Source organism: Chroicocephalus ridibundus, chromosome 5, assembly GCF_963924245.1.
Source record: "Chroicocephalus ridibundus chromosome 5, bChrRid1.1, whole genome shotgun sequence".
Taxonomy (NCBI): Eukaryota; Metazoa; Chordata; class Aves; order Charadriiformes; family Laridae; genus Chroicocephalus; species Chroicocephalus ridibundus.
The window spans coordinates 29,353,143-29,379,612 of NC_086288.1; the positions used below are offsets into that span (position 1 = coordinate 29,353,143).

At 43.8% G+C, this 26,470-nt stretch overlaps 1 protein-coding gene and 1 long non-coding RNA gene across 2 annotated transcripts; one reads left to right on the forward strand and one right to left on the reverse strand.

Moving 5' to 3' along the window:
* Positions 1 to 117: 117 nt before the first annotated feature.
* Positions 118 to 26,436, reverse strand: LOC134515881 (uncharacterized). Its single transcript, XR_010071143.1, has 3 exons — positions 25,887 to 26,436; positions 25,015 to 25,068; positions 118 to 521 (listed from the first exon to the last, which is right to left on the reverse strand). It is a non-coding gene; the product is annotated as an uncharacterized LOC134515881 (long non-coding RNA).
* LOC134516618 (alcohol dehydrogenase 1-like) lies at positions 2,977 to 9,668 on the forward strand. The gene is made up of 7 exons (XM_063337010.1): positions 2,977 to 3,145; positions 4,700 to 5,143; positions 5,455 to 5,546; positions 5,668 to 5,887; positions 6,007 to 6,267; positions 6,583 to 6,718; positions 8,425 to 9,668. Exons 1-7 carry the CDS (start codon positions 3,128 to 3,130, stop codon positions 8,565 to 8,567), a joined length of 1,314 nt encoding a protein of 437 aa, XP_063193080.1. The 5' UTR covers positions 2,977 to 3,127; the 3' UTR covers positions 8,568 to 9,668.
* Positions 26,437 to 26,470: the final 34 nt, after the last annotated feature.

Consider the following 26,470-nt stretch of genomic DNA (forward strand, 5'->3'; position numbering starts at 1 on the left):
GGAAGAAAAAGGTGACTGGTAACAGCCTGCAAGAAATCAAACATAAAGCATCTTACTGCTTTCTGCATTTGTAACATGGAAACAGGAACAGAGGCTGTTTCTGTCTCGGCACACGTGGTCAACATTGACTTATCTTTTGAAAGTACTCATCAGACCTTGCAGGCACTCGCATCCATGGCAGCTGGGTAGAAGAGCCTGTGAAGTAAGGGGACTGTGGGCTAATAATGACTGACTTGTTTGTGTCAGCAAAACGAGTCCTTGAGCGGCCCAGATGCGTTAATGATTTGAGAGTAAGTTTACCAAGAGATTAGACTTTAACAGAAGAAGATCCTTAGACACGTGTGTGTATAATAAACTCAGTTTACACAGCAATTAAGACCCAAACTTCAGTCATTTGTTTCTGTGGGGTTACCTGTTTTTTTCTGGACCGTAAAATAATTCTTTTCAGGTGCAGTTCAGTTGAAGAATTCTGATCCCTTTCAAGGCAGGTTGTGTGTGAACCAACAACGTCAACTGGATCACTATTCAAAAGAAAAGGAGAGGGGCTTTAATTCTACTTAATTGATATCATCAGTAGTACCATGGATTCAGCAGAAACAAGTGCATAATAATATCTCAATTTTCAGAGTATTCTAACCAAATATTTTCTGTGGAGGCCAAGCTAGTTTATTGTACCAGCTAAGGTACATTTAACTCATGACTTAAACAAAAGACAAAGAAGGCCTGTTTAAATCTAGCTGTGAGGACAGAAGGGAGGAGTATGGAGAGGTGAAGTATCCTCCATTTGCCAAATATATGGGTTTTTTTCAAGGCATTCCATTTTGCATGAAGGGCAGAGAATATACCAGCAGTCTTCAAAGTAGAAGAATAAAAATAAAAAAGAGCTTGGGTATAAACTACAACGAACCTCCTTGCTTCTGTACTCCTGGTGGATTCAGGTCCACAGGTAGAGGCTCTGTCTGAGCCTCCATTTAGGAGGGTTCCTGGGAACAAGCAGGGTCCACACTCCCATCAGTGCACAATCTGTCCATTAGCACATCATGACACTATGAAAAATCCACAAAAGCCAAGAAAAAGCCGGTAACTGCCCAAAAGACAAATTCTTTGTCTGACAAAGAACAAATGGTGTTTCCTCAGACCTTAAACTATGCCAGCGTTTACTGAACACCACTTGCCTTCGCGTGCAGCTGAGGACAACTGTGTTTCTGCTCTCCCACCACATCCCACCCACTCAGCAAGTCCCGCAGGAAACAGCACAGGACAGTTGTGTAGCTCCAGCAGCAGATGCTCCAATGTGCGGAGACATGCGCTGTGCACCTCTGTTTTTACATGCTTGTAAGATCAGCCTCCCTGACTGTGCGTCACAGGCAAATGATCATCCCCATGCAGCAAAATCCCTTCTATTGCTTCCAGGTTACCAGAGAGCATGCATCCCAGTGACCACTGTGCTTCAGAGATAACTGGGAGATGAAAGGCCAATCTTTTCTTCAAGGGCTGTCACATCCTTGGCTGCTCAGGACAAGTGAAATAAATTTCTTTCTTATATATAAATAATACCGCAAGTCACGACAGATTTTTTTTTAATTTTATTTTTTTTAATGCAGCAGGCAGACCAAGCTGTATATTGAAAACTTTAAGAACTTCATTCTAAAAATCCGTATTCCCGGGAAAACATACATCACCAGCAGTCACAGTCTGATGAAGGCTACCAAAGGTGCACAAAGAAAAGCATGAAAAAGTAGAAGTTTCCTAGGAAAAAATGCTAAACGTCCCTGTGCACCTGAAATACAGATCAAAATGATCTGCAAGTGCATGGCCACTCTAGTGCCAGCTGCACAGCTCCATGACAGGAACGCAGCATCGTCTGTCCATCATCACCTAGAGGGTAGACCTGATCAGCAGGGCTGGGGAACAGGCTGCCCAGCAGCACCTCCACACAGCTGGAGCCACTGTCACACCACAGGGCCACCTTGCCCTGGGCAAGAACTCAGCCAGCTGCTGGGGCACGCCAGTGCTGCTGGTCTGCATAGGTGAAGCCAGAGAGGGGCCCCGGGGATCAGAGAGCTGGGGGTTTGGCCTGTCAACATCAAGTGCTGCTGCTGCTGTTCACCTTCCCCCTTGCCCCATGAAACAGGGCTGGGACACGCGGTAGGAAGTGCCAACACAAATTGCTCCAGGCAAGTCCCCTGAACACATAAACCTGGGGCTGACGTCTTCCCAAGCGCAGAAACAATACCCAAAAGAGAGGGTCACACACGGGGTAGTCGGCCTCCAACAAGGTCCCGCTCATCCAATCTCCTATAAATCACCCTGCCCAATGCCTCAGCAGAAAATAGCTCAGTGGGAACGAGGAGAGCCTGGGGCAGTGAAGCCCTCACAAATCTGGTTACACGCAACTGAAACAAATGTGTCCTTGGAAAAGCCCCCCTTCCCGACACATTCTCCCCTTACTACCCAGGTGAAAACAACTGCATCACCACAGACAGTTAAGCTCCACTACAAAAGCGCATGTGTGTTTGTCCACCGTACCATGTTTTTACTACCGGGTTTTTTTTCTTTTTTTTTTTTAATTTTTAAACCTTTGGCAAACACCTTGGTGCGAACGGCCGCCAGGTCAAATGCTACCCCTTGGCAACTAGGGGACCCCGAGGAAGCCCCAGCGCTGCTGTGAATCTCCTCCCTCCACACCTGCCCAAACCAACCACAGGACGAGGAGAAAAATCTCACTGAGTTCTCTGTGCCTTTCAGGCAGGGACGGCAGGGCATGGCCCGAAGGCAGAGCCACCAATAAAGGCCTCCCCAGAGGACTTCTGCCCACTCCCCGTGCACCGTGACTGACGCCCATTGGCATCTCCCTGCCACCATCCAGCTCCTCCGCTCAACACTCGCGGTGCTCCTCAGTGTCCGGCATCCCATACAGATTAACCACCGCTCCCCGCCCTCTGGCGACGGTCCCACGCCAGGACTCCCTCCCACGCCAGGACTCCCTCCCTGCAGCTGCGGCCAAAGGGTGACCAGGAGCTCCGGCTCCACGGCTGGGACATTTCGCAACACGGGGCTTCGGCCGGACGGGCAGCAGCTTCCCTCGAGCCTGCTGCAGCGACAGCAATGGCTCTGCTGAGACCACATGGCCACTGCTGGAAAAGTAAGGACAACTCAGTTCCCATCCTCCTTTCCAAGGTGCCCGGCTCTTGCGGAAATACTCTCCAAATAGCTCAGCCTGTGCACCTCTACTCTAACCTTTCCCTCTTGCCTCTAACCTTACTCCCCACCTCATCCAAACCCCTTTGAATTACACGAGCTTCTGCTTTCAGACATCTGCATGTGTCGGTACCTGCCTTAGGTAGTGCATTCCTCTCCTGCCCGGCAGCTCAGGAATGAAAACACTGAATCGTACCACTCCAAAAAACACACTCCTGCTCAGCCCCGCCCTGAGCTCCCGCCTTGGCAGGGAAACAGCTCTTCAGAGGTGCAGTCCCGCGGCTGCTCATCTCCTGCATTCCATCTTGTCCCTGGCAAAACCCCTCTCAAGCTGCAGGCACACATGGATCATGCCTTTGACAAGGGAAAAATTTTCCAGTTGCCAGGCTGACTGGGGCTGTTCCTTAACCCCTCTTAGTAACCTTCAGCCCAGTATCTTACAAATCCAACACCAAAGCCCTTAACAGGCATCTCCAATAGGTAGGGCCCACACTCCCCATCAGAGCACAATCTGTCCACTAACATATGATGACATTAGGAAAACTCCACAAAAGCCATTAAAAGCCCAGTAATTTCCTAAGGGTAGACCTCATACTCTTTGACAAAGCACAAAGGGTGTTCCCTCAGACCTTAAACTAGGACAGTGTTTAGTGAACATCTGTCGCGGGCGGAGTGAATAACTTCACTTGTAAGAGAGTAGTGAAATGTTTATTAACATAAAACAGTGATTTAACAAAGTTAGTAGTGAATGTGACAGTGTTTTACGAGATTCGATGCCAGGGTACACTTGATTATTTACTGCATAGAGGCCAGGGTCAGACAAGCTCTCAGGGAGACCCTCCTGTTGAGTCACGAGGTTCAGACAGGACCCCCTTGCTTTCTAAACTTCTCAGAGAGGAGTCTAGGGGCGGCTGGATCCAATCCTAGTCCCAGACTTGGTCAACGGTTTATGTCTAAAGGATTATATATGCGCAATCAATCCTTAGATCACTTAGCTAAGATTTCAAAGTTTAGCATGCTATTAGTCACTTACCGAGAATCTGTTGCGGCAAGGAATCTCTCAACCTTGAGAAGAACCTTAGGCGAGCGTCCCCACTCAAGGGGAGATCCTGTCGTGCAGCCCGCTGCGGTGCAGGAGAGCTCAAAGGGCTCTTGGGCTGTCCACTATTTATGGAGGAAGATAATTGACCTATAGTCATATTCTCATGGGAACAAGATACCTAGGTTCCCACTCCAGACAGTGTTTTGGTTATGTTGCCAGCCATCTCCCACAGTTCAAGCGCAACTCGTAACAACTCCCGCTGATGGCCATGGCTTGAGCAGGAGCTGGGGGGGGAAAAGGGGAGAGCGCACCACCACAACATCACCTGGCTTCCCGTGCAGCTCAGCGCTACTGATTTCCTGCACCTCTGGTTTACGTGATTGTAAGATGACCATCCCCGACCGTGTGCCAAAGGCAAACATTCCCACGCAGCTCAATCCCCTCTCTTGCTTCCAGGTTATCAGATGCAGAGCTGCTGCTGTCTGGGCCGTGGGCAAGCCACTCTCTGTTGAGGAGGTGGAGGTTGCACCTCCAAAAGCAGGTGAAGTCTGTGTCAAGGTAAAAACGCGTTTCCATATGTTTTTTCTCCCTTCTGGGAATTATTCTTCTTGTGGCTATACCTTGAATATACCTGACAGGGATCTGTGTCCACTAACAGGCCTTAACTGTTCAGAGGCGCCCTGTGAAAAATCCTTCCACAAACTGAGTTCAACAGAGGCCAGACCATTTCTAAATCTCATCTGCTCTTTCCTCTCCAAACAGATTGTGGCCACGGGCACCTGTCACACAGATGAACACATTTTGGAAGGTATCTTTCCTAATGTGGATTTCCCAGTTATCCCAGGCCATGAAGGAGCTGGGATTGTGGAAAGTGTTGGAGAAGGAGTGACCTCGGTGAAACCAGGTAACAGACACACACACACAAACACATGCCCAGGACCCTCAAAGTGGATGAGGCTGCCAGAGCTCAGAAATTCCCCGCTGCTTCTGCATCAGCGGCTCAAAACCTGAATGCATACTTATTACACTGGACCATCACATACACTTTCCTGGTCGATTCCATGAACATGAGCAGTTCCTCCTGACAGAAAAGCAGAGGGTTCATGGTAGGATGCGGTTATAAGAAAGCTCAGCACAAGTCCTCCAACAGGTAGCAGCCTCAGGGTCTGCTCAGAGAGAGGCACCACATAATATATGGGATGTGCATTATTCCGGGTGACAAAGTCATCCCCATTTCCCTTCCTCATTGCGGGGAATGCAGCTTCTGCCTGAATCCCGAATCCAACTACTGCCTGAAGTCCCAGGGAGTTTGCTTCTCCTTCCCCTATACCTAAATGGGGTCGTCTGTCTGTCAACAAGTCTGATAACCCCACAAGTGCTTTATTTTTACTTGATGAACAATAAATGCATGCGCCTCCCAACGGCTTCTCCAAATCACAAAGCCTTCTGCCTGACACGACCAGCTGGTTCACTTGCAAAGGGAAACAGATTCACCACTTCCTCTGGGTCAGCACCTTTGCAGAATACACCGTGATCCTGGAGTATGCTGTTGCCAAAATAGATGCTGCTGCACCTCTGGACAAAGTCTGCTTGCTTGCTTGCAGGTTCTCCACACGCTGTGGGGCTGCCATCAACACCGCCAAGGTTGGTATTCAGGCACGTCCAGCACAAACACACCACGGCCACCCTCATACCCTCACCACCCTGTGCAACAGAAACCTCCCCTTCACACTGGACACTCACAGGGACCCAATGTTATGCAGGTAAAACCAGGCTCCACCTGCGCTGTCTTCGGCCTCGGAGGAGTTGGCCTCTCTGTTGTCATGGGCTGCAAGGCAGCTGGAGCTTCCCGCATCATTGCCATTGATATCAACAAGGACAAGTTTGCCAAGGCCAAGGAGCTGGGAGATACCCACTACATCAGTCCTCATGACTTCAAGAAGCCCATGCAGGAGGTGCTCACTGAGATGACCGGCCATGGCATGGACTACTCCTTTGAGGTCATCGGGCATGCGGATACCATGGTAGGTGGCATTTCAGCACATGGCCTCCCTCCCACCTCCTTCACAGGTTCCTGTCAGGGCAAATGTCACCCCGGAGGGCAGTTCCTTGCCTGCTGCCAGCACTGCTGGGCGCTTCTTTGCCCAGAAACGCAGTCTGTTGGCTTTGGGAGAAAATGACCTACAAGTCTTCAAACAGGCATTCTGCTCTTCATCTCTGCCGCACGAGGGACGATGTGTTTTCAGATTACCAGGGAGAGGCAGATGACTAGACAGAAAGAACGCTTTTTCTAACAAACTCATCAGCATGTTCTGTAACTCACCTGCATGTCCCATCAGACTGCTGCCCTGGCCTCCTGCAATATGAACACTGGCATCTGCATCATGGTTGGGGAACCAGCTCCTGGTTCAGTGATTTGCTTCGATCCTATGCTTGTGCTGTCTGGGCGCACATGGAAGGGGACTCTGCTCGGACGTACGAAACTCAAGAAAACATTTTAGGCATTTCAGACTTTTCCTTGCATGGTAGTTTCCAAATCATAGAATCACAGAATGTTCTGGGTTGGAAGGAACCTCCGAAGATCATCTAGTCAAACCCTTCTGCTGCGTACAGGGACAGCTTTCACTAGAATAGGTTGCTCAAAGTCTCGTCCAACACCTGAACACTTCCAAAGATGGCACATCCACAACTTCTCTGGGCAACCTGCTCCAGTGTGTCACCACCCTCATTGTAAAAAAATTAATCCTTGTGTCCAATCCAAATCTACCCTCTCTCAGTTTAAAAACACTGCCCCTTGTCCTGTCACTAGAGGCTGACTGGTCAGTAGTTGACAGGGTCCCTTTTTAAAAATGGGTCTGACGTTTCCCTTTCCCCGGTCACTGGGGGCTTCCCCTGACTGCCACAACTTTTTAAATATGATGGAGAGTGGCACGGCAACTACATCAGCCAGTTCCCTCAGGACTGTGGAATGCATCTCATCGGGTCCCACGCAATTCTGTATGTTCAGGTTCCTGAGGTGGTCTCGAGCCTGATCTTCATTTCTGGTGAAAGGGAATTCATTCCCACAGACCCTGTCTTGAGGTTCAGGGACTTGAGAGAGCTGGGAAGGGAGATTACCATTGAAAACTGAGGCAGAAGAACTGCTGAGTACCTCAGCCTTCTCCGTGTCGGTTATCACTACTGTGTCTGCGGAACAGGTACCCTTCAAGGCATATGAATCCCCTTGAAAATGAGTTTTCCCATCTGAGCAAAGTCCTCAGCTGTAGGACAAAAGACACTTTTCCTCATAGTCATTTTCACTAAGCTCTTGGTCACCAAGAATTATTTCAAGCTTGGCAATGTCACACAAAGCCCCATTGAGAGGGCTTTCCAGTCAAAAAAACCTACAACTGAACAGGAGTGCTGCATTGCCACTCTATATATAGGCATGAAACATGCTAACAAACCTGTAACCGTTTTGTACAGTCCAACACACACAACTGTCTACGCTAACCAGACACTAAAACCAGGACAAAACCACTCTCCTGCCAAGGAGAAGAAAATTTCTCCCAAGATAATGGCACCAGTACTGCTCGTTCAGTCCTGACCCTACGCTATGTGTAGGAAGGTCAGAAATGTCCCCTGAAAGCAATTCCTTGTTGCCCCACCAACACCTTCCTCTTGCATTTTACTCTCTCTTTCCACCACAAGACTCTTCTTCCCTCTCCCACTCTCTTGCTTTCTCTCATCCCTGTCACTCTGTCACACACACACCCGCTACCTGGCCTTTCAGGGGTGGCCACTCTCATACACGCTCTTCGTAACCCCCAGCAATCGATCTCAGCTTGCATTTCACGGCAATCTAAGTGCTTCTGTCTTATGCCAGAGGAGGAGCTGGTGCAACTCAAGGAACTTCTCCTTCCCTCCTGCTATCCTCGCAGCTCAAAGGTGGCACCCTCTCATATTTTTAGCCTCATCCGAGTAATTTCGATGCATTCCAAGAAATAGGTACTGCACTATAAAAGGGCACAGAGCCATATATATTTTACAGGTAACAGCCTGGTAGAGGGGACACACCCCTGGGGTTGGCTCTCGTATTCTGATCAGAGGAGAGCTGCTACACTGTTGGCACCAGCAAACTCTACCTTAGCAAAACAGCATTTCTCTGATTATTCACTGTCGGTGCTTTCTCCCATTTCTAGGTTGGAATATGAGAGATTGTATCCCCAAATTAGTTGCCAGCTACTTGGAGAAGAAATTCAACTCAGACGTGCTGATCACACGCGCGCTGCCGATTGCTAAAGTGAACAAGGGGTTTGAGTTGTTACATGCAGGAAAAAGGTGAGACCCTGACCAGCAGGAGGGAGCTACAGCAGACGCCACCTCCACCGAAAATTCAAACCATCCAAACACTCCGGCAGGCAGGCAGAGCATGCAATACTGCCTTCTCAAAAAGCACCCAAGCCTTTGGAGGAAGCAGGGATCAGGGATGTACGTTGGGAGGATCTGCCATATCTCAGAGGGAAGAGCCCACGCTCAGCACGGGGAACCCGCCTGCTCATGGTTCAGCTCAGCAGAGAGCCCATGGCCCCGGTCCTGCACTGAAGCCAGCACAGACCCTCAGAGACCACATCACAGGGCACTGTTTGAGAGCACGGGACAGGCGAATGGGAGCGAGGAGTAAGGGGCATCCTTGGCGACAAAGGCATAAAGGCCAAAGGAAGGAAGAACATGTCTTACAGCACAGCACAAGAGCTTTGGGGAGGGACAAGGAGCCTTGGTTCCTGAGGGGTTCCCTCAGCAGAGTTTGAAGGCTGCCCCATTGCTGCATGGCTCCTGCAGCTGACTTGGGCAGAGGCTGGGTGAGAAAGGAGGCGGCCAGTCCTCAGGCACACCTGCCTGCCCCGCTGCCTGCTCCTCAGCACCCCCAGCCGCAGCACCTCTAACTCCTCCCTTCCTTTCCCTTCCACTTTGCAGTATTCGCACCATCCTGCTCTTTTGAAGGACGCAGCCACAGGAGACCAAGCGGAGGGACCGGTGCAGCACACACTCTCCTGGCACAGGCCCTTCTTGCCCAGCACCTCACTTTGTGGGTCGCAAGGAGACGAGAACGAGGAACTTGCCGACACTGGTGCCATTGCCAGAGTTCCTGAACCTGGCCAAGACCCAGAAGGATGCCTCTTTCCAAGAAAATACTTTTACCAATAAAGGGGTTTGTTCAAACTAATCCTATGCAGTGCACTCCATCAACAGAGGTCCGTTTGGGCAGGAGGAGCTCTTCCCTGTACCGCAGGCCCTTCCATCACACCCCTTGATTCAGCGGCAAGCAACTGCCTTTGTCCCTTCCACAGCTGCTGCTTCTCACCTTCACCCACCTTACACACTTATGCCCACACGTCTCTGCCCCCATCTCAGCTGGTTGAATGCTGCAACCTCAACTACAGCACAGCAGGGAAACGACAGCTGCTGCTACTGCTGTTCTCTGGTCTCACTTGCAGGACCAAAATGTGTTCTGCTACATGAGGTTATCCTCAGGCAAAACCTGTCACTCCAGCCATTTTCATTTAAACATTAAGTTTTCTTATCACATTACTTTGTCCTATTCTTTCCTAATTTTTGCTTCTTGAATTCGTATTTGTCCTCTTTAGATCCTCTGGCCTCCTGAGCTCAGTCTGCTGGCTTTTCTCCTGATCTATTTTTTTTCTTGATAACAACCTCAAAGAAATTTACAGATTATAACCAGTAAGATAAATTAAAAGTGCATTTATATCCCATGATATGTAAATGTGGGTGCTAGAGGTACTAAACCTAGACTTCCAGAAAGTAAAAAGCAAAATTCGTCCTTACATTGCAGGTGTGCAATTCCATAGGAGCTACCAGGATCACAACTGGTCTGACAACTATATTTGTTCTATGCACAGAAGGAAATGCAAGGATATGATCCTTATGGGTCCCTTCCAACTTGAGCTATTCTGTGACTCTATGATAATATGAACTCAAAATTAGCAATTGCTGTAAGAGTCCTGTTCTCTATTTTAACACTTTTTTCCCCTCCACCATTCTTTTTCTCTAGGGTGAATAGAATTAATTGTACATGTTTATTAGAGCTTTATCAATACTTTTGTTGTATCTCTTCAATGTCTAATATGTCAAGGTGGATCTATCTCTCCTTACCTCATTTGCCTCCTCCCACTTCCTTTTTGTATGAGGAATGGAAATTAAAGTAACTGAGGACCTTAAAAAGTAGCGAATTATCAATCTTGCTAAGAAATGCAAAGCCATGCCTGCTAGGATATGATCTAGTTTGTTTTTCATAGTAGATATGCAAGAATTGTCTCTGAAACTGGTGCCCAGTTACACTGAAGACAAAAATTTAATGCTGAGGCATCAATAAAGGCAGTAATATCCACCTTTGTCTTTTAATTAAAAATTATTGTAGGCTTTGAACTACGGCAGGCAAGGGAAAAGATAAGATTTGTACTTAGCCCTCATAAATGCATTTCAGAGTCTATTCCACAAAGTGAGTTCTGTCAAATATTCTTCCATTTTTCCACCACTTGGACCCAGACAGGAAACAAACATAATACACAAAGGGGGCCAGAACACTGACTACTGAGATGAAGACAAATACCTGGAGGACTGCGCCTGTCTGTACAAACATCTGACCTAACAAATCAGTTATTAAAACTTGTCTGATATGTGAACACATATACCAAGTCAAGATATGAAATATTGTTGAACACAGATACACAGTATCTGTCATTACAAAGTTAATCATTAAATCCATGTCTACTGACAAACAAGTTTGATTTTATTTTCCCTCTATTAATTGGATAAGAAAAACAATCATCCTCCTTTCTTAAGGTATACACAAAGCTGCACAGCAACAGGATCTCGGTATCAAACACACACACCCCATATTCACATACATTGAAAATGTTTCACAGAGATGCCAGTTACCCACAGGACTTCACAACTGCAAGCAGCAATTCTGAAAACGATGTTGTCTTCACATCAATGTTAAGTTTGCAAGTTTGATGGAGGAGACCATCACATGGACGTTTTAAGGATAAACAATACTACACATTTGAAAGACCTTTTCACAACCATTTTGTAGGCTACAAGCTCAACAGCAGAGACTGGACATGTCTGAAGAGGCACGAAATTCCAGTGCACATAGCACTGTTCACATTTACGTCCTTATGGGTGAGATGAAAACATGAGCCATATGTATGGAATGTTATCTAGGAAGCAGCTGATGATTTCATTGTCTGTCACAGTGAAATTGTAAAATCTGGTTGTTTTAAACTTCAAACACTAGCAACCATATAGGATATCAGCCTTACAGCATTTGTCCTCTGAAATTGTTCTCCAACTCTTGCACAATGTAGAAAATTGAATGGTAATCAAACCCAACTAAAATAAGGCTCAAAAGCTTTGTAAAGTGGGTCTGTCTGAACGGCTTAAGGAATATTTTTGTTTTCAGCTAAGCACTTAAACATCAGTCCGCTTTCAAAGTGGAGTGAAGATTGCAAAGTACATGAAAGCAACTAATCCTAAGAAGAACCACATCTTTGTTCCACCAAACCTGGTGAGTGAACTGACAGGATAACAGGCACGAAGGACGTGTGAATCAACTGTAGAGCTGGGTGTCCTAAGCATGAGTGTACAGAGGAATGCCTTCCTCATTCATGAATGGTGCATTTTTTCTGATCAGGGCTAATCTTTTTTGCATCCTAACATTAACAGATATCTCTCTATTTTTAAAAAATATTAATATATCTATAATTTTGTTCAACAGCTAAAGAGTTGAGTTCTGCGCACTATAGCATTCTAAATGGTTCCTGGTCCAAGAAGGGGGTTTATGTCATTTTTGGTACTCTTCTAGGAAATGATCCCATTCCTTAGGTATACAAAAATGCCCACACGGAAGGAGGATTCCTTTCTAGTGGATAAGCCTTTTCTAGTCTATCATTTCATTCTAGACCAGAGCTGGTGGGATCATGAAGGTCCTCAAGGCTGAATTAGACATGTGGACTTCAATTACAGAGAACACCAATTTGTGCACAGCAGGCCCAGGAATGGGAAAAGGACCGGCAGAAAGATGAACTGTCTTCCGGTGCTGGGCTAAGCAGTTAAGGGTAAAGAAAAAGGGAAGCATGGAGCAGACAGGTAGGGAGAGAATACAGGTCTAAAGAGAGGAAGGATACAACACCCGGGCAATGATTTTTGTTTTAAGTTGAAAAGAGCTCTCATCACTTTTTCTAAGAACACCCAAAATTTCAAAGCTATAATCAATATATGGCATTTCTGACATGCTGGGGTTAAGTTCACATGTGCGACTAGGAAAAACTGACTCTCTTTACTGTCATTTAACCATATCATCTCTGTTTTCAACATCTTCATCCATCATCTTTCTGTTCCTTTTATCAGTCTCTCCTTGGCAGCAGCTTAAAGTTGGTAAGTCTAGTTGGTTGCCAAATTACACACAACAACCACGTCCATTCAATATTTTAATGTGTGACATTTCTTTCCAGAGTAGCAATTGCTCTTTGGAGTGGTTTCCATTATTTAGCTTATCCGTTTCAGCTACAGTTCTATTTTAATCAATTCTACTACTCGGTTTCTTTGAAATAACAAAAAGACCATCTCTTCTAGAATATAAATGTAGACTCAGCAGTCTAAAACTACTATCAATAAAATACCAGTAGATTTATGCAAAATATATATTAACCCAGAAAAATATTTACTACTCCGTCCTAGCAGTTTATATGGGCAACAAGCCCATAAATGAGACCGTAAAAATTAAAAGTAAACAAATGGGTTTTCTCCGTAACATATACACGAAGCATCAGAGTATCAAACATTGTTCTCTAGTGATGCTTACATACCGTTATAGGTGAATGTAGAGAGCACCCAGCTCTGAACAGACCATCACTTAAAATATTTTCATTTTCTGTTTGAGTATTTGTGAGACTGTACTGTTTTCTTAGACTTTAGAGATGACAATCACACACCATTTCTCATCAAGTGTCCCTTTTTGTACAAATAACACAAACGTCAATCAATCTTTGCTTCTAGAACCATGTACACCAGCACTATGTAAATGTAGTATGTTATCTGAATAATCCTTTGGCATTTATTTTAAGTCAAATACCCTAACCTCTCACTTATACAAATGTTATGATAGCCACGCCAAATACTCCAGAAGGGGATATAAATATTTTAAATACAACTTAGTTACCATAAAAATCCAATACATCATAAGATTTTTATTTACACCACCACTTTAGAGAAACGGATGGTGATGTTCACTTCTAGAAATGACAGTCATATCAACGAAACAGTAACCAAATCAATCTCTTATGATGCTGATCAAATGTGTGGTTTTTTAACATCCTACAAATTTTTTTAAAACCACAACCAGACGTGGATAAAACAACAAAACAAGACTATTAATGTAATTATCTCATCTGAAAACAGAGCTCAGATGGTTCTTGAGAGACCATGTAGATTAGCTTTTTTCCCAGTGCAGGATCAACTCTCTGCATCATTCCTGAGAGAGAACTTGTGCTCAAAGGCCTCCAATGATCACCTATTCCATTACCATTTCAGACTGTATCATACTGTCAAAGTTAACCTCCTCAGAGAGATCAAATCTCCTGCTCAACCTTATAGCTACTTTTTTTCATTCCAGAAGACTGTTACTACATCTACCCTTGCCCTTCCCACTGTGAAGCATTACTTCTCGTCTTGTCAAGTGTATTCCTCTTTCACAGCCGCTAGGATGTTTGCCTTTCCTCTATCCCCAAATAGCAGGGTACCACTAACTCACATTCACTTTGTCATCCACCATTCTTTGTGATTGTGGCCAGCAGCTTTAGGTAGAGGAAAACATGAAATACATTTCATAATAGGATGTTGATCTATCTTTTTGGTTTAGCCAATATACTGTGGAATGAATGTATCAAATTTTCCCAGTAAAATACAAAAGGAGAAATACTTTTTCCACTATTCTATATACACCCTAAAGAGAAAGATTGTTCTATGCTATGTCCCCTTGTGGAACATACTAGATTTTTTTAATAGTTTCACTAAAATACCGTCCAGAAATGTAAGATTGATAAAATTTTCTAGCATAAATTTATACTTTGTTGCAATCACAAAGTCCCTCAGTGAAAAAAATGCAGACATCACCAAAGCAGCAACAACTTCAGCAGCTGGTGAAAACCTGGTCATTGTGTCCCACTCAATACTTTTTTAATCGGGTGAGCCTCTCTCCAATGTTTAGTTTCCACTTCACTGGATTAGTGATAAGTGGCAAAAGATTCAATATAGATTGGACAGTGGAGCATTCAAACAGTATTTTTCCAGAAAGACTTCCGTCACGGCTCCCATGGGGACCTTCAGGAGCCTGCAGTTACGGGTGAGACTGGGCAAAAACCCCTCAACTGCAGACAACACCCATCACATTGGGTGCCTGTTCTACAGCAACACTGCAGATTGTCAGCCTCTTCTCAGTGAATCGGTTGCTCAGACACAACTTAATGGCTAGAGTACTGAAGATTGCTCAACAATAGTTTGGTGTTCTGGAGATCATCTAGCAATCTTGTTACTGAATTTCCAATCCCTTTAGGACAGTCAAGGATTTTAAAACTACTGCTCCTTATGTATAGTATTTTCCCCTGAAACTAGAGGGTGATATGGGAGAGCAAAAGTAATACCTCTGCCCACTGAAGAAAGAAAACACATTCCTTCCATGAAACAAGTCAGGGCATCTGAATTTCTCTGTGCCCACGTAGAGATGAAATTATGATTTCCTCCTAGAGGCTTAGAAATCTTACATCAAATAATCAACCTGCTAATTTTTTTTCATGCTTTATAAACCAATAGTCTATTACTGAAAAAAAAAAAAAAAAAAAAGCTTTTCTGGATTGGCAAATGATTTACCATAACTACGTTGACTCTGAGCATCCAGTAGGGACTTTGGCGAAGTTGCAGCATGGATATATTTTTTTATATATACATGTATTGTACACATATATATTGTGTATTTCTATATTTAAGTTTGTGGAAAGCATGTCTGCTGCTGTTTAGGCAGGGTAGGATCAACAGAGCAGGCTCTGCTCCATTGATTCTATCCTGCCTAAACAGCTGTGCAGGATGACACATCGCTGGGGCACACGTGTCACAGTGAAGGTCTTTGCTGATTCATGTGAGTTCAGAATGGAAATATACTAAGCACATACTTATTTCTCCTAATTTCCTCTCCTTCCTTCTGTATTTGCTGCGTGATTAAAGTTTTACAAAGCCTAAAGTAAAGAGAAGCCTAGCAACCATCTAGATAATCAGCAGAAGCAACTCTTCCATCAACAACCACTTCAGTTTTATAGCTGTGAATAAGCCCTTTGCATGAACACTTCCAGTGCAAATCGCTTTCTCCAGAGGTGCTGGTTGTTCCAACCGAGATCACCCAGGCACTGCGCCATACAAGCAATGCCTCGTAAGGAACAGAATTTTTTAAAAAAGCATTAAGAGAAATTACTCACTGACTGACTTAGCTATACTAAGATATTCTCAGTACCAACATTACTAGTAGCTTTATGCCAGTACTAAACTGATAACATTACCCAAGTCATATTACCCAAAGTTTGCACAAACCAAGATGGGAGCCATATTCCAGAAAAAACACAGCACAAATTTGCTTTAAACATAATTAAACATTGGCGATAAAGGCTGGTTATCTCTTGAAAACATCCTTTGTAATAAACCTGCTGAGAGATTTTCTGCTCTACAGCATTTAATAAATGCAGGAAGGGTCTTACTTTGTTTTAATTTTGGCAAGAATTTGTGCTGGCTTTGGCTGGGCTAGAGTTAATTTTCTTCATAGTAGCTGGTATGGGGCTATGTTTTGGATTTGTGCTGGAAATAATACAGGGATGTCTTAGTAATCACTGAGCAGTGCTTGCACAGAGTCAAGGCCTTTCCTGCTCCTCACACCGCCCCACCAGCAAGTAGGTTGGGGGTGCACAAAAAGCTGGGAGGGGACACAGCCGGGACAGCTGACGCCAACTGACCAAAGGGATATTCCATACCATGTGACATCGTGCTCAGCATATAAAGCTGGGGGAAGAAGGAAGAGCGGCACATTCCAGAGTTATGGAAGATGGTGCTTCATCTTCCCAAGTAACCATTACCATGATGGAGCCCTGCTTTCCTGGAGATGGCTGAACACCTGCCTGCTGATGGGAAACAGTGTATGAATTCCTTATTTTGCTTTGCTTGCATGCGCAGCTTTTGCTTTACCTATTAAACTGTCTTTATCTCAACCCATGAGTTTTCTCACTTTTACCCTTCTGATTCCCTCCCCAGTCCCACTGGGGGGAAGTGAGCAAGCAGCTGCATAGTGCTTAGCTGCCGGCTGAGGTTAAACCACAACAGAATTATAGGAATGTACTTATTTTTGGTTTGACTTTCTTCACATCCTTTGGGCTTTGCATCCTAATGCGAGACAGAGAAAGTCTTCTGTTCTACATCAGAATATCTGTTTTAGTAAACAGGTGTGTTTCAATAGAAATGCATATAATTTTTATCATCTTATCTTTTTTATCACCAGAACAGTATTAACAGCATCTCTCGTCAGCCACTATTTTGCTATTCAAATCTCTGTAGTTCCTTTTCTTGCTTTGAGCAAGAATTCATTCCCTTTAGCAACTAAGCACCGAGGCTTACATTTATATACTTTATCCATGTATAGTTGGTGATAAGCAGATGATAATGTGTTTTGACAAAATTTATGTTTCCATTGTGTTACATCTGTGTTTATTAAACCAGTGCTAAAGCTTTTATGTGGACTTAAGTAAGTTTCTTGAAGGCTTCCAGGGTATGTATGTCCCAAACATTGATTCTTAAAGAAATCATGGAGATTTTTATAAATCACTAGATTATTAAAAAAAAAAAATGCGATAAAAGAGCTGGGTTACAATGACGTAACCTGAATTTCTCAGGTGAAATCTTACTGCGAAACTCAGTTGAAATGAAGAAAACTGTAACTGGCACCTAACTTGCAGAAAAAGTGGCCTTTTCTCTGTTCTGAAGGAATTAATATCAACAATTAATATTTATATTTATCAATTAATAATACAATTAATATTTATCAACAACACAATAGAACTTACTCATGTTACAGCATAATACTAATGCTTGCAGTAGCAAATTTCAGAAATTTGGTTGGTGTATTGTAATTCCTTTTGCTTTTTTCAGGGGTTTAGACTAAATGTTTTGTTTGGTACAGTACTGCCACAAACCATCACTGACTTAAGTTCAACTCCAAAACAGGACATACATGGAGTTTAGATACTTGAATTCAAAAGCAATATCCAAAAACCCGCTTTTTTCCCCTAATAGGCCAGAAGGGCAGGCACCGAAATTCAGTATACCCTGTTCCAGTTTTGATCTGAGTTCCCAGGTTTGCACTTTTGCCAGAACAGTTCCACCGGTTCTTCCACTGACTGTGACAAAGCATTTCTCCACCAATGCAATATTGCTCAGTAGTCCTACACAGGAACCGCCAGTCCTTGTCCAAGACCACGAGCACATCATGCTAGGAGCTCTGAACGCAGAATAGAAATGCATCCCCTGCCCTGCAGAGTTGTACTGGGTCTGGCTGGGATGGAGTTAACTTTCTTCATAGCAGCCCACCCACGTGGTGCTGCGTTGTACAGTTGTGACCAAAATGGCGTTGGTAAGATGCCAATGTTTTAGCTGTTGCTGAGTAGCTCTCGCACAGTGTCAGGGCCTTCTCTGTTTCTCCGTTTGCTCCCCGCAGCAAGCAGGCTGGGGTAGGCAACTGGCTGGAATGGAGTACTGTGGGGACAGCTGACCTGCATTGACCAGAGGGATTTTCTGTGCCATGTACTGTCATGCTCAGCAATAAAAACTGGGAGGTAGTCTTTCCAAGATAACTGTTGCTCAGAGACTGGCTGGGCACCCGTCTCCTTGTGGGAGGTGGTAAGGGATTGCATCACTGGTTTTCGTTGTTTTTTTTCCCCCTTAGATTTATTAACTGTAAGCACAGACGTTCATTAATTGGGTAAGCTTTCTCTTGCAGTTCACAGACATTCAAGGCTATAACATAATACCCTGTGGCTTATGGATACTATACCGAACATTCCATGTAGATCATTACCAAATATGCTGTTTATTTAAATATTCTGTCAGCAATGTGTAGAGGGATGCAGTGTAACTAGCCTTCCTTTTAAATTACTTTAAGATCTTACTATAATTTATTCCAAAAGTGATTTATTCCCCCCCCCCGCCCCAGGAACCTCAGAAACTAAATTTACAACTTAGAAAATCTGCAAATCTTCTACTAGAAAATAAGAGTAACAAAATGATGCATGCTTCAAGAATCTAAATCTAATTCTAAATAATCTTTGGTATCCAGGAGAAAGAAACAAGAAAAACAATTTGGAAAGATACAAAAGAAAAAGTAGATGCAAAAAAAGGATATGTATTCTATATAAAATGTAGATTCCTTCATTACAGTGTTTCAGCAGTTAGTACACTTAGTTGAGTCTTCAAATTTCTAGAAGTGACTATCATCAGAACAAGGTCATTGTAAAGGTCTGCCATTTGCCTTCCAGTTTCTTAAAAGACTGGATACAAAAAGATGCGATAAAACATTCAGGCTTGCAATTTATTAGGAGTCACACACCCGAATACAACAACAAATCAATTTTTCGTTTTCAGAGTATAACTGGATGAGTAACAGCATTTATGTATTAAATATCCTCTTTCCAGGGTATCATTGAAGTGATTTGGGTTGTCATCTTATGAAGCAAAAACTACACTATGTGATACTTAAAATAAAAAATACACACAGCTTTATAATTTAGTTGACTCCTTAGAAATAAGCCATTTGTGGAGTAACACCTAACTGCTAGCACAGCAATGAAGGTAACCTGACCAAACACTTCTTTTTAACCAAAACTCATAGCAAAGACAACCAAAAGATACCACCAGCGCAGATCTGCCATTTAACTAATAATAGGTCTGGTGCTTTTCTTCTGTTCAGCAGGTATCCCTCAAAACCAGTGGACTGCTGGGGCATATGTATGTGGCTGGTAAAGCAGGAAAAGCATCAGAAAGGAAGGTGTGACCACTGGCTTGAAAATTAAAGTAGGGAATCAAGCAGAAAATCAGGCAGGTGTATAATCTTGGATCAAAGTGTGCTTTCTTGTAACCTGATTTATTAATTAAATCCAGTTTGTTCGCTGTTAAAAGAACATAGTTTTTTGGATTTTGTTGCAGGTTGGAAGAGTGTGGAAAGTGTAACAAAGCTGGTGTCTGACTATACAGCAAAGAAATTTTATCTGCATGTCTTGGTGTCCTATACATTGCCATTTAACAAAATTATGCTTTTGACCTTATGATTGCAGGAAAGAGGTAAGTTATCAAGAAATCAAATCTACCTTATGCTGTTCATGAGGCATATTTTAATCATGGAAGTTGAATACTTCTTACAAGTCTTATCATTTTGGATGCATTTAAAAAGAAAAAAAGAAAAAAAGAGACACACCTTCAAATGCTCCAAGAAAATCTCATTCCTACCACTAATTCATATCTGAAAAGGAAAATTAACATGCAATCAATGAGGCTATGTATTTCCACAGCTTTATGTCCCCAGTGCTGAGCCTTTATGAGGAAAGTGAACGCACACCAAAGCCTGTGTTCCACTTTGAAACTGAAGTATGTGCCTGGGCATTTAGGAAACAGTAACAGTTTCAAGAAGAGCTAGCCTACAGAACCTAGGGCTGCGTACCTCTACACCCCAGCTGACTGCAGTAACTTCAAGCAAACTTCTGCCTTGCTGGAAAAGCTTCATTGCTGAACCATACAACCATCATAAACTGACAGGATAGAGTAATAACATTTTCAGCTTACATAATAGAAAATATGTAGGATGGGAGCAGACACAAGAAGCATGGGGTAGGAGAATCATTTAACAGGTCACAGAGGTCTCTTTATTGAAGGATGCTTGAAAATACTTTGTCTTCACAAACGTTCTGGTCATCTTCTCCTCCAGTATGACTTTATCTGTGTCAAGCACAATTTAGCAAAGAGCAAGAGAAGAAAACTTCCCCTGACTTCTCTTCAGCATAAGGACAGTTTCTACAGAGATACAAAACAGCTGCTGAGCCAACCAATTAAACCATCACTTTCACAGCCTGACAAAAAAGAGCAATGCTACTAAGCTGATGAACGGCCCACAGTGACAGGACTGCCCAAAGCTCTAATGGAACAGGAATGTCTAAAGACAATAAGCGAATACTATACACACCCAAGTTCCATATACCAATGTTTTGTGTTTGTGGGTTGGGCTTTTTTCTTAAGTTTAAAACAACCTTTTACATGGTTGATTTTCTTTGTTGCAGCAATCAAACTGTCCTCATTTTCTAAGGATTGGTCTCAAATTTCTGAAGACTCTCACTTGAACATAAGCCTTATTTTTGGATAGTCTCATTATTTAACAAATTGATTTAATATGTAATAAATACGTACTAAGAATGAATACACATTTAAGAAAGTGCGGCTCAGACAAATAAGGAATGGTTAGCATTGAAAGGTAATAAGGGACAGTAGCCAGCACTGTATTATTTGAAGCATATTATATAAAGCAATAGGTAACTTTTCTTATCATCATGTAATATTTCCACACGCATACATAAATGTGGTTCTATTTTTCCAAATACTGCTGTACTTTTAATGTATTTCCAGCACCGAGTCCCACAGAATATTACAGCACAACTGTTCAAAATCCTCCCCAGAGAACAGGATTGCCACTGTGAGTGGGTCACTCTGCTAAACGGACCCTTCTCTCAGCGCTGAACATTGGACCCATAACACTATAATGCCTTCTGACCTCTTTTAAGCAACCCTTATCCCAGTCCATAGCCCTTTGAACTTCTGGAAACCCCTCAGCACAATCAGCAATGACACAGCACATCACAAACGCACAAATGAGTTATCAAAGATTAACAAATTCCATCTTGTCTGCCAATTTACAGTAACTTCTGCACATAGAACTCACTTTACTTTGCTAAAAAGTTACCTATAATTCTCTTAATGACTTTTTAAGCCTAAAATAATAAGACAGCAGGTAATGAGATAACACCAAAATAACTCGTTAAATGTTTTAATTGAGTTTTAGCACTTCCCTACTCAGAAAACACTACAAGAGGTTCCTCCCGATAAACAATGTTTCCCTAATATTGCATGTACGCCTGCACAGCCTTAATTTTACACTAGGACAAGTCTCAAAAAATGTAATCAATTAGCCAAGTAACTCTGTAATAACTACAAACACGTTGATTTGTGCAGGATTGGGAAAAAAAACCTCATCACGCTGATATGTTAGAAGCAAACCACCTCCTCTGTCTGTACCATCACACATTACTTCTAAGTCTTGCTAATTTAACAGAAACGTTATTTTTCATTTTTTAAAAGAAATCTAAACCTTGCTGAAGCAAAATTTGATTGCTATAAAATAACTGTGCCTTAAGACAATTGTAACTTGCACTTTACCCATTATTTTGAAATGTTACTACGGGAAAAATTGTGTGGTCATGTCTGCGTAGTGACGAGTTCTGTCGTTACAGACCTGGTGGTTACCTGTCACTGCTCCCTGCATACTGCCCATCAGCTTCTGAACATGGGATCGTAGAATCGTCTAGGCTGGAAGGGACCATTAAGATCATCGAGTCCAACCGTTAACCTAGCACTGCGAAGTCCGCCACTGAACCACGTCCCTCAGCACCACATCTACACTGCTTTTAAATACCTCCAGGGATGATGATTCAACCACTTCCCTGGGCAGCCTGTTCCAATGCTTGACAACCCTGTGGGGAAGAAATCTTCCCCAATATCCACTCTAAACCTTCCCTGGTGCAACTTGAGGCCATTTCCTCTTGTCCTATCACTTGTGACTGGGGAGAAGAGACAGACCCCCACCTCGCTACAGCCTCCTTTCAGGCAGTTGTAGAGAGCAATAAGGTCTCCCCTCAGCCTCCTTTTCTCCAGGATAAACAACCCCAGCTCCCTCAGCCACTCCTCATAAGACTTGTGCTCTAGACCCTTCACCAGCTTTGTTTGCCCTTCTCTGGACACGCTCCAGCACCTCAACGTCTTTCTTGTAGTGAGGAGTCCCAAACTGGACACAGTACTCGAGGTGCGGCCTCACCAGTGCCAAGTACAGGGGGACGATCACTTCCCTAGTCTTGCTGGCCACAGTATTCTTGATACAAGCCAGGATGCTACTGGCTGCCTTGGCCACCTGGGCACACTGACAGCTCATATTCCACTGGCTGTCAACCAACACCCCCAGGGCCTCTTCTGCCGGGCACCTTTCCATCCACTCTTCCCCAAGCCTGTAGCGTTGCAATGGGGTGTTGTGACCCAAGTGCGGGACCTGGCACTTGGCCTTCTTGAACCTCACACCACTGGCCTCAGCCCATTGATCCAGCCTGTCCACATCCCTCTGTAGAGCCTTCCGACCCTCAAGCAGATCAACACTCCCACCCAACTTGGTGTCATCTGCAAACTTACTGAGGGTGCACTCGATCCCCTCGTCCAGGTCATTGATGAAGATAATAAACAGAACTGGCCCCTATATGGAGCCCTGGGGAACAGCACTTGTGACCAGCCACCAACTGGATTTAACTCCATTCACCACAGCTCTTTGGGCCCAGCCATCCAGTCATTCTTTTTTACCCAGTGAAGCATATGCCCATCCAAGCCATGAAGAGCTGCATTTCAGCACAGCTCAAGCATCTGCCCGCAGCAGACATCCGTGGGGTCGAGGTTTGCCCTGTGCACAGCGGCATGTGTGGGCACACGTGTGTGCAGCTGCCAGCTCCACAGAACCTTCTGCCATCCTCACTGCTAAGCTCGGCTACCAGCTGCGACACGAGTGCCAGTGGGAAGCTGTTCAGCTGCCCTTTCCTTTCCTTTCCTCAAACCAGCAAATGCATTACTGCCAACTTTCCAATAACTTGGAGATTCTCCTGCCCCTTTGATAATGATCATAAACTGGGCGGGACTTGAAATTTCAGCAGATAATTAGAGAGCTCCTTAAATTCACCACTGGTTTCACAGCTGACCAAAGAATTATATTTGAAAGACTAGCAAAGACATTTATACATACCTGAAGAAAATGCTGTCAAGTACAAGCAAGGAGGTGCCAGTGTAACCCTTCCCCCACTTCTGTGTAGTTAGCTTAATATTAACATATCAGAATCAGCACATAAAAGGTCAGCTTTTTGTGTTCTATTTGATTTTCAATGAAAGCAAATACCTGAGGATATTTAATCATAAAACTCCCCAAATGACTTATCTCCATATCTAAAATATTAAAAATCTTTCAGTATCCCAGCCTCATGTGTCTCTACTGCAGAACTGTTGTGGTCACTTTCATATTTATTTTCATTACATCTAATTAACATGTGCCTTTGTTTTGAAAAGTTATTTTATTTTAGTATACTTCAGGATTAATCAGTGAATTTATTCCTAAAGTTTTCCCTCTTGAAATACTGTATAATATTTTAAATTCATATTTGTGTTTACAAAGCCAGAATATTTTAATTAACTAAGAAATACCCAAAGAAACATCAACCAGCTTTGAACATTTTAAATGAGAACAATTTTGATTTTTTAAATGTTTCCATTTTTCAACCAGCTGTATTTGTGCCTTACAAAAATAACTTTTATTTGAAGAATGACAAGAATTTCTACTTGTTTTGAATGCTACACAAGTAGTACCCTCCAGTATTTCATAGGAAAATATAGGAAAGCTTAAATCACAATTCAAAACGATGATTTTGAGAGCAATGCCACACAAGAAGACTGCTACGCTCAAGCATCCACAGCTGGAACCTGTGCACAGGTTATGCCAGGTTTAATGGAGTTGTTTGTATGAAATATATCTATCTAAACTAGTTAAATGACACTGGTTTGTATTAATTAATTGCATTAATAAGAGACAAATTACCTCTGGGTCAATCTAGCACCATTTCTGTTTGGGGAAAAGACACCAGGCAACGTTTGCACGAACGCATTTCGGTTTCACCTATGGGTAGGCATGTCAGTTCCCTCCAGGCTCCCTAAGCCTCGCCAATACGCTCCCCACTGTGTGAGGCTGCAGCCAGCAGCTACAGCCTCTAAACATCACCTCCTAGTTCTGACACTAGCATAGGGCCAGCTCCTGCCCTGGCTTCTTTCAGCATATACTAGCTGCCAAGCTTCCATGTGATTTCTTGCCCCGTATCTCATTGTACTTCAAAGTCAAACTAAGGTAGAGAAAACCCTCACTAAAAACTAATGCTTCCAGGATGGGCACAATAGTACAATTTAAAAAAACAGAAAGGGGGGGGAGGGCGGGAAATACTGCAGATCCCTAGATGTTTTGGGCTTTTCTCCTGCTCACCACACAGAACGGAGCACATCCTCCAAGCAAAACACGATTGCCAGGCCTCTCTCCCACATGCTGACAGTGCTTCCCATCCCTCCTCTTTTCTCAATCCAAACTGATGTTTCTGATTAGCACATAACATCTGCTAGAACAACACCAAAACCAACCCAATGTAAAAACCACAGTATCACTACGAGCCCCCACCTACAGAATTTTCCTATATAAACCTGAAACACACATGACAAAGCACAGACAGTCCAGTCAAGAGCACAGTGTGGTAAAGTGATGGTACTGAGAATAGAAAGAAAGTTGCAAAACCACTTACCATGTCCAGGGGCTGCCAACAGTACCCAGCAACACTGGAGACGGCATCACAAAACTGCAAGGGAAAGAAAAACAAAGAAAATCAACCACTTTAATCTCTGAAATCAGGCAATGAGCATTAAGGAGTTATGATTTATGTATTTATGCTTTTGCCTAGGAGAATCAGTACCTGCAGTTTCTAGAATGTCAGATACTAACAAAAGCTGAGCACCTGCAAAGTTTAGCTAAAGGTAAAATGTTTTGAGTCTTTTTGGAAGCACTGACAAACCAGGGGTGACCAAGAGCATGAAATTCACAGGAAAGGCTGGTAGAGATGAATTTAACCATGGAAATGGACAAGACCTGTCCATTTCACAATTCAACAACAAGGTTTTAGGGGTAACTAGTGATTACAAACCAAAATAACTAGTAGGAAGTGTTCAAGGCCAGGCTGGATGGGGCTTTGAGCAGCCTGGCCTAGTGGGAGGTGTCCCTGCCCATGGCAGGGGGTTAGAACTAGATGATCTTTAACGTCCCTTCTAACCCAAACCATTCTGTGATTCTATGAAAGCCTCAGGAAAACCACGGGACAGACAGCCTAACCACATGTCTGTTCATTCCTCCTCAACACCTTTCACCATATGTGAAACCTATATCGCACTCTCACTGCCCAAATTACCTTCCAGCTAGGTGTCAGCTTTCCTGGGCCTACAGATTTAATTTATCATTTTAGATATGTTATTAAATGTTATGTTATTTTATGTTATTTATTAAATGCTATAGTTGTTGATGTTGCATTGTTAAGATTTATTTCTCCCCAAGCTGGTACTGTTGTTTAACTGTGGTATTTGCTGAGCTTTGTTACCATGGCACTGGAAAACCTCCATTTCTTACCGAGGGGGTCTTAATTTTACCCTGCAATTCCTCAATCACCAGCACCTCTCATGTAAAATAGCAGCAGCCCCTGGCAAAACTCTGCACCTGATCCTCCACAACCACGTTGGCAGATCTCACGCGAAGCCATTCCTCATCCTGCTGGGAGAAAGAAGGTTCTTCAGAAAATGGAACAACAGTGCGAGCAGGTGAACCAACCCATCTTGTAGCAACAGCCCTTTTGTTTCCAGCTGGGATCTCAGGGGTCCCTGCCAAAACTTCCACCTTGCTGTGCAGGCTCCTCAGCCGACACTGGGAAGGGGCTGCCTTCACCCCGTTGGAAGCAGCCCACTGAGGCCTCCACCACCATGGTTTAGCCAGCCAAGTATGGATCCAGGTGGGAAGGACCCACACTGGAGATGCGGGGACAGCTCCCATGCACGCCCAGGTGAGGTACAGGAGCTACCAAGTATCTCCAGGCCGGCTACAAGAGGGGGACTGCACCTACATGCCACCCTGGGAAGAAGGGCTCAGTTGCACCCCATTACTCAGGAAAGAAGTGGGATAACCTGGCCTCGGCAGGAGCAGGCCGCTCGACCCCATTA

Coding starts and splice junctions, on each gene's coding strand:
- LOC134516618 (XM_063337010.1), top strand. Junction 5,144..5,454: donor AAGGAGTGACCTCGGTGAAA/CCAGGTAACAGA, acceptor ATGTGCATTATT/CCGGGTGACAAAGTCATCCC. Junction 5,888..6,006: donor CTGCCATCAACACCGCCAAG/GTTGGTATTCAG, acceptor AATGTTATGCAG/GTAAAACCAGGCTCCACCTG.